Source organism: Lolium rigidum, chromosome 3, assembly GCF_022539505.1.
Source record: "Lolium rigidum isolate FL_2022 chromosome 3, APGP_CSIRO_Lrig_0.1, whole genome shotgun sequence".
In the NCBI taxonomy this organism is placed as follows: Eukaryota; Viridiplantae; Streptophyta; class Magnoliopsida; order Poales; family Poaceae; genus Lolium; species Lolium rigidum.
The window spans coordinates 165,102,654-165,110,885 of NC_061510.1; the positions used below are offsets into that span (position 1 = coordinate 165,102,654).

An 8,232-nucleotide genomic window follows, 5' to 3' on the forward strand; every position below is an offset into this window, starting at 1 on the left:
TCTGGTTAGTAGACGCTTAATTACTACTTTCTTGTCAAACTTTTGTTGTAACCCAGCAATCCAAACCAAGTTGCGTGAGTCCAAACCTCACCTCATCGTCTTGTCAGCCGTCTGTTCAGTGTTCACAGAAGCCCAGCCCAACAACCCAGCCCAACTAACCCAGCCCAAAGCCGTGTGAGTCCAACCTCATCTCCTCGTCACCGTCAGTCGTCTGTTCGCCACCGCACTCAGACAACCTCCGGCCTCCGCCTCCGATGGCGCCCATGGCCATCTCCACCCCTCTCGCCGTCCGCGCCTCTCCCTCCCGCCTACTCTCGCACAGGTAAACAGCCCCTCTCTACCTCCACAGCTTCTCCCGCCTTTTTCTAATCATCGACAGCTCGTTTTCACCTATTCTTTGCCCGCTCTCCTTTGTGTAGGCGGAGCGGAAGCACTGCCTGCCCGGGCCTACGAGGTGAGCTTCTTTCTGTACTTTCCGTTGGCATCTGTAATTACATTCTTCTACCGGTTGGGTGGAGCAACGGATTAAGTTTGTGTAGGCGAGTACTGTTTGGAGTTGAATCGTTTGATCTGATCCGGGTTCAGTAAGGTGTCGTAGATTTTGGTCATTGAATAAATTGACTGCGCATTGCATAAACTGAGGATAAGATTGTGTAATTCAGTCGTATACACCGTGTAATCCTTTAGCTTTGCTGTTCAGCAATAGATAGGGAGCTGACTTGAATCGGCTAGGTTGCGAAAGTTTGCACCAACAAGTTGCACCAACAAGTCGTATAAACTGAAAGTTTGCACCAACAAGTCGTATAAACCGAAAGTTTGCACCAACAAGTTGCTGACTTGAATCGGCTAGGTTGCGAAAGCTGAGTTTAGCCAGTTGATGCTGACCTGTGTCCGGGTAATTTGGAGAAAGACTAGTCCAAACTAGATTGATCTGCGTTGGACCTCTCTTTCTTATCTATAGGAAGTCGTAATAGGAAAGGTCTGTTTTGGAGTTGGAGTACCATATAAGAAAAAAGCTTTTACACATTTTGTTGAAGCAATAAGAATTTCTAAAGTCAAAAGTGTTGGAGTCGGAGCATCCCCCACAACAGACTGAGGCAAGTGCTGCCAGAGCCAGGAGGTTAATGCAAAGTCCCTTAGATATCCATATAGCCCTAGACCCCGACATCATGTACCGCTGGCCTTCTCGCAATTCTGAAACCCAAGCCACAAAAAATGGAGAACATTTGTGTCCTACATTCTTTCACACTATTTTTCTGTGTCCATTTTTTCTTTATTGTATTATACTATTATTGTCAATGGTTAAGTTTCTGTCTCACTCAAATTGTACATATAGGACTGCAAGTTGTAACACCTGGTGTTTCTGCACGGTTCAATGAGAGGATACACTGTCAATCTTATCTGAGGTGATGTATTTGAAGCTACCATGGTTGACCTTGTCTATTTTTAATCTGGGTTGCGTATAAGAAGCCTGGCTATTTATTTTTCCAGTCCTTACTGAAGTGCACCCGTAACATTGTAAATTATCATCTATAGGCAAAATACAATCGTGGCATCACAGAGTGAAAATCCACCTTTAATGCCTGCTATCATGACTCCCGGTGGCCCTCTTGATCTGGCAACGGTACTGTTGGGAAATCGTATAATCTTCATTGGTCAATATATTAACTCACAAGTGGCACAGCGTGTAATATCACAGCTTGTCACACTTTCCGCTATTGACGAAGAGGGTGATATTCTGGTTAGTGTACATTTGTTTTTTATTTAGCTTCATAACAATATTTGCCTTAATGTGTTACCAGTTCTCTTTTTTTTTTTTCTCTATATGCTCTTTTACATCATTCAAGCTATTTCTTCTTCTTTACCAGATCTATCTTAACTGTCCTGGCGGAAGTCTCTATTCCATATTAGCAATTTATGATTGCATGTCCTGGGTACGCCATCTATAATCATTTTACTCCCCCCCACCCCCCCCCCCCCCACCCCCGCAACACACACACATTCTTCATTTCTGTAGTTCCATGAAATGTTTTGGTTCTTGTTCATGCACAACATTTCTTCCATATGATTAAGATTTATGTTGTTGGCACTAAAATCATCACAAATACAGCACAAAACATTTTTGTGCCTTCTGTTTATAAATGTTAATCATATGAGTAGGTGCTTACATGTAAACTACAGTTTGCTTTCAGTATTAAAAGGAAACCATAATGCAACGCAAAAGCTACTCTTAAAACCATGGTAGTGCTTAAGAGTTTTATTCTTATAATGGCTTGGTACAGTTGTTGCTGGCCACACGTCATTTCCCAACTCTGATCTAGCCTTAAAAGCAGTCTTTTTCGGCTGGCCGGGACAAAAATGTTTATGTCTTGTACATACATCACACATGGAGGTTAACCGTTATTTCCCTTGCTTTCTTTTTTTACTTTATTTAGCCTCTTCTTAGGGCGTATATTGGATTTTCTTATATTGCATCCGAGACCCTTAGATTTGTAATTAGTAGCGCAATGTCATTGCATATATATCATGGGAAAGTAAAAAAGGACAACATATTAGTGCTGTAAAATGACGAACTGTGAACATATTAGACGGTGTATTCCAAACAGCATTCACATTGTGCTTGGTAAATCTCTACTACCAGACATTCTTATTCCTACATGCTACAATTGGTTACCACTCTCTAAACGTATTATATTATCTTGCCAGGATAGCCTCCCATAGGGATTTGCATGCCCGTGATATTGCATAACGCTCGTATAGTCGTATATTGCCTTACAACTTGTGTGAAATATTTCTTTTGAACATTTGGTTAGCAGTCCCAAACTAAAAAATGCTGATATTAATATTTTCTTTATTACGAATCATTGGCATGGATTTGGCCTGTTTGTCATGAAGGATAAGTTATAATTCTTCCAAATGAATTTCGGTGGTGCATTTAAATTAGCTGTGTTTCTGTACAGAGTGCTTTTTTTTGCCATTCACCAAAGACTTGCAACATGTGTGATAAGTAGACCCAGAGAATTAGTTTCATTTTGATGCTCTATGCCAACGCCTGAGATATTTGTGTTATTTCCCACAAACAGATCAAACCGAAAGTTGGGACAGTGTGCTTTGGTGTTGTTGCTAGCCAAGCAGCGATCATTCTCGCTGGCGGTGAGAAGGGAATGCGCTATGCAATGCCTAATGCTAGAGTAATGATTCATCAACCTCAAGGTGGATCAGAGGTACGATTATAGCGGGATGTAATTTTAATCTTCTGTGACTAATTTGACAGTTACCAGCATTGAAGTTTGCTTTGATGCTAACAATCGGGTCACCTGCAGGGTAACACGGAAGAGGTGAGGCGACAAGTTGGGGAAACAGTTTATGCTCGAGATGTAAGTAATTTTGTGACCACGAACAAGTCTATTACCTTATTTTTGGCATGTTTCCCCTCAGATTTTCGAGGAAGTAGTGTTCATGTTGGCTGCAATTAAACCAAAGCTCCTGAAACCTTGTGCATGCAGAAAGTTGACAAAATGTTTGCTGCTTTCACGGGGCAACCTGTGGATATGGTGCAACAGTGGACAGAGAGGGATCGCTTCATGTCTGCCTCGGAGGTAACCTCTCCTTTAAGTAACAGAAGAAAGCAACCTGTGGTGGCAAGCTATGAAATTTACATTTGGCCCTCTGTTTTACCCAGGCCATGGATTTCGGACTACTCGACACACTACTGGAAACCAGATTGTAGGCAAACCCTGCTGCAAAATTGGAGCTCGAGTTAGATACGTAGACGGTTGCCAGTTTGGTGGGGATGGATAGAGATGGGATGTCATTTGCCTCTTGGAAACTTTGTTGCAGCTGCGAGTGAGGGGTCGTAAACACCAGCTCCATGGTGCCAAATATGCTTGCGCTGAGCCAAGGAGAGTGTTTAGAGTAGACTGTCAGTTAGATTGAGGCAAACCAGGACGCGCTTTTCACCACGTTGTGGCAGACGGGGCGTAAATTCTTGTTTGGAGATTGCAAACGAAGACAACATGTGCCGTGGAGTACAATTTATGCATGTTGTACGACTTCCTGTGTGCCAGATTCTTGAGTTACCTGTGTGCTTATTTTCTGGCAAATGCTCAGCTGTGTTGAATTTCTATTGGGTTTCACATCCGTAGGAACGGCTGGGTTTTCCGTTGGCTCGCACAACCCTCCTCCTTTACTCGGGTTTGGGACCGTCTATTTCTAAAAAGCATAGGCGGAGTTATTCCTTGATGTATACTTTTTGTTCATGATGTGGTGCTAGTAGATGAAATCAGGGCCGGTGTGAATAGGAAGTTAGAGCTATGGAGGGAGATGTTGGAGTTGAAGTCGTTTAGACTTAGCAGGACCAAGACTGAGTACATGCGATGCAGTTTTACTGGTGTTGGTGGCGAAGACGGAGATGCAGGATGGATGAAGTGGCAGCAACGATGCTATATGGGCCAGAATGTTAGCCAACTAAAAGATAACGCATACACCAAATGAGTGTTGTGGAGATGCTCATGCTACAATGGATGTACGGCCATACTAGAAAGGATCGGATTAGGAACGAGGTAAATCGCGATAGGCTAGAGGTGACACCGATTGACAAGAAGCTTGTCCAACATGGACTAAGGTAGCTTGAGCGTATGGAGGAAACTAGAAGAAGGTAGAGGACGATGAAAGTTGCCTTGGGCGGAGGCGGTAAAAGAGACATGAGAGATGGAAATGTATCTAAAGTCTTGGATCTTGATAGGACTGTACGAAGATCAGCGATCTATTTATTGAAATGTATCCTGTTCTTGTTTTTGACTTCCTTTTATTTCTGCTGCATTTCATATCTTGCTTACCCTGATTTGTTTGGAAAAAAGGCTATGATATTGTTGTTGTTGAGCTGTGCTGAGAGCAGCTTGGGTGATGTTGGTATGTGTTGCCTGTTGGCTGTTGCAGTGCCTGCTTGCAGGATGGTGTTGATCGATCCACTATAGTCTATAGCCTTGCCGTTCAGTTCCCAGCAGCTCAAGTGCTCAACCGAGCCGCTGGTGGTTCAGTATTTCTCCACTAATCGCACGCACCGCTGGCTAGCTAGTGGCACCGGATCGGAACCGGGCCCACGCGGCCAACCTCACTAATTACAAAAACCAACCCCATCATCACCACCGGCTCACTAAACACACTCCCACCACCACCACCGACGCACCATGAAGTCCCTCGCCGGCGACAGCCCCACCTCCGCGCCGCTTCTCCAGGCCACCAAGATCGCCATCCCTGCTGCTGTCTCCTCCGTGGGAGGGGCCGCGGAGGCCGCGGTCCTGGGCAAGGGGCGCTACAAGGTGTGGGCCCTCGCCGCCATCGCGCTCCTCGCGCTCTGGTCCATGTCCGCCGCCTCCGTCTCCCTACGCTGGTCCGCCGGCGACCTCGCCGCCTTCGGCTCGGGGGACCTAGACGCGCCGCTCCGGGACGACCTCGACTCCCTCGTACGTACGCTGCCCTTTTCCCCTACATTCGTTTCGCTTTCGCACCCCACTCGCGTTCATTCATTACCTGCTAAATGCTTGCTGAATGGTCCGTCTCTGTTCGTACACACAATCGAAAAAAAATGCGTGTCGAGGTGCACGCCTTACTGTTAGTCTTCGAAACACGGAGGCTCCGTCCGTGGAGAATCTGTTGTGAAAAACTGAAAATAGGCATCTGAACTTTCCCTCTTTACGACTTGAGCAGGAGATGGAGGAAAGGGAGAAGCTAGTTGGTCGGATGTGGGACATGTACACGCGCACTAGCGACGAGGTGCGCCTTCCACGCTTCTGGCAGGAAGCGTTCGAGGCTGCCTACGAGGAGCTTGGTGGTGACGATATGCAGGTCCGTGATGCGGCCATCTCTGAGATTGCTCGGATGTCAGCCCACAGGCTCGAGCTTGAGCAGCCGGTGAATGCAAACGAGGTACGAAATTGACAGACTTCACAAGTTCAATCCTTACCCATGTCACACCACAGCCACGTCGTGCCTTTGACATTGCTTTTAATCCTTCTAAAATAAGCTACTGTAAAAGCATCACTGTAAACCTAATGGCCATGCTATTTATGGTTTGGTTTCCACTCGAGCCAGATTGCAATGCCATTCTTCTAATTTTGCTTGTTTCAGTGTCTAGTCAGCCTATTTAAACTTTGGGTACAGTACCTCTACTTGTTTAGCAGGATTGCCAAACCCATCTAATTAGCTCCATAAGCGTCCTGCTTGATCAATTTGTCGTATAAATGAAATATGAAAATGATCAATGTACACCAAGCTGTCAATTGTTCTGTCTGATCTAGAACCATTCTTGCAACTCCTAGAACTGTGTAGCGATTGCAAACACACAAAAAAGCTTCCCAAAACTTTTTCAGAAGACCAGCCTGTTCACTGCCAAACTTCATTGACATTATATTGTTTTTACTAGTCGAACTATTAAGTGGCTTTCTCATTCTTGGTCACTATTTGCAGGTAGATGGTAAGGATAACATCAGGAATAATGATCATGGCGGAGTGAAGCTGTAGTTTCAAAACTGAAGATGCATCCTGTGCGCCAACAACAAATACAATATCAGAAGTTGGACTTTGAGGCTTCGATGTAAACTAATTTTTTTTATGGGAGGATAATCAAAAGCTTTGCATGACATAAAATGTAAAATTGCCCCCAGTAAAGCATTGTTCTTATGCCACGCATTGATTTCCTATGTAGTAACGCAGAATACATAGAATCTATTATCTCTGTTCCAAACGTCTTATATATTGGAACAGAGGGAGTAGCGTAGCAGACTTGTACTACTGCTTTTGTTTAAAAAATTGAATGTTTTTCTTTGAGAAACGTTTTACCTTAATCTCTCACGAACACTGGCAACTGTTTCGACTACAACTGGTTTTTTTTATTACCACCACTAGTACAGTTTGTTTATCTCTCACGAACCGGAATGAAGGAAAATTTACACAAAGTGCCAAACTTTCAACAAAGAACTTGACCAGCTTTACAAATTTGATCATAGGTGTCCAAAAATGATAGTAATAGTTTTCCCACATAGTGAAACATTGTATTGCTTGCATTTAGGGTAAATTTTTGCACGGATATTCTGTAGTTTTGGGTGTGGATTCGTAGTCTAAGGCCTGAGAAATCCTCGGCTGATTGATTGATGATGCAAAACAAAGTTCAAAATTACTCAAAACTTTATTGCAATGAAGATGCAGTTCTATCTAAGTGGTATTGGTAAGTGTCGCTGGACTTCAGACCAGATTGTTCTTGGTTTGGGCCACTCTATTTGTTGCAAGTTATATTGTATTTCTATTCTTATAAGTTAAATTTATAGTCACATTAAAATTTTAATTTATATGGACATCCCTATGGCATGTTATGTCCCATATATACATCTTTTAGAGCATCTCAAGTCGCGTCCCTGTAGGCCGTCCGGCAATAGCGCCAAATCAAGCGTATAGGGGCGGCAACACTAGTAGCCGTTTATGAGGTACGCCTCTCCTTAGTCATGCCCCAATAAGATTTTTTAAATGATTCTAAATTTTATTCATACTTTTATATGTTACAAACTTGAAAGAAATTCAGCTAAAATTTAAACATAAACTAAACTAAAATCCGTTATCACCGTGGTGGTAATAGAACCAGCTGTAGTCTATCTCCTCCTCGCCGTCCTTACGCCGCTAGGGCCTTCTCTGCCCCCTTTTGTGCCACCATAGTAGTCATTGAAGTTGATGTAGTTGTCCCTCTTGCATGCCGACCATGCAATGCTGGACAGGGGCACCGCCATCCCATTCATTTCATTGCGTGTGCTCGGGCTGTCGTTGGGGTCGATGGAGGCTCGCAGCAGCGCCTACCTCTGGGCGTCCGCCAAACAAGGCTCCTCCAAAGACAATGAACAATGGGCTCATCAGCGCCTGACCCGATGATCAAGGCACATTAGCATGGTGTACTCCTCCTGTTTGAATCGGAGTTTGAAAAGCTTGTAAGAGCAATTGTGCAGGATGCAGTATAAAATCTCTATGTGCTCCCTCCTGCCTATGTTGCATCAATTAATTTGGGCCGGAGAGGGTTTTAAAATTTTCCATTTGAAAAAATATACGCCATTTTGCAGCTTCGCCCCGCTAAAGTTTCGATTAAGCTCCACCACTGCCTATTAGCCCATTTCAGTGTCTTTTGTCATTCCCTTTTTTTTTTCTTTTGACAATCAGTACCACATATATTCATAGCAATAAATAGTACAT

At 44.0% G+C, this 8,232-nt stretch overlaps 2 protein-coding genes across 2 annotated transcripts; both read left to right on the forward strand.

The window, feature by feature from the left end:
* The first annotated feature begins 227 nt into the window (after nt 1-227).
* On the forward strand, nt 228-4,047 carry LOC124698583 (ATP-dependent Clp protease proteolytic subunit 6, chloroplastic-like). The gene is made up of 9 exons (XM_047231067.1): nt 228-322; nt 420-454; nt 1,337-1,406; nt 1,537-1,741; nt 1,869-1,934; nt 3,084-3,224; nt 3,324-3,377; nt 3,507-3,599; nt 3,683-4,047. Exons 1-9 carry the CDS (start codon nt 255-257, stop codon nt 3,728-3,730), a joined length of 780 nt encoding a protein of 259 aa, XP_047087023.1. The 5' UTR covers nt 228-254; the 3' UTR covers nt 3,731-4,047.
* A 1,133-nt stretch (nt 4,048-5,180) lies between these two features.
* Nucleotides 5,181-6,604, forward strand: LOC124698584. Its single transcript, XM_047231068.1, has 3 exons — nt 5,181-5,465; nt 5,710-5,928; nt 6,469-6,604. Exons 1-3 carry the CDS (start codon nt 5,190-5,192, stop codon nt 6,520-6,522), a joined length of 549 nt encoding a protein of 182 aa, XP_047087024.1. The 5' UTR covers nt 5,181-5,189; the 3' UTR covers nt 6,523-6,604.
* Nucleotides 6,605-8,232: the final 1,628 nt, after the last annotated feature.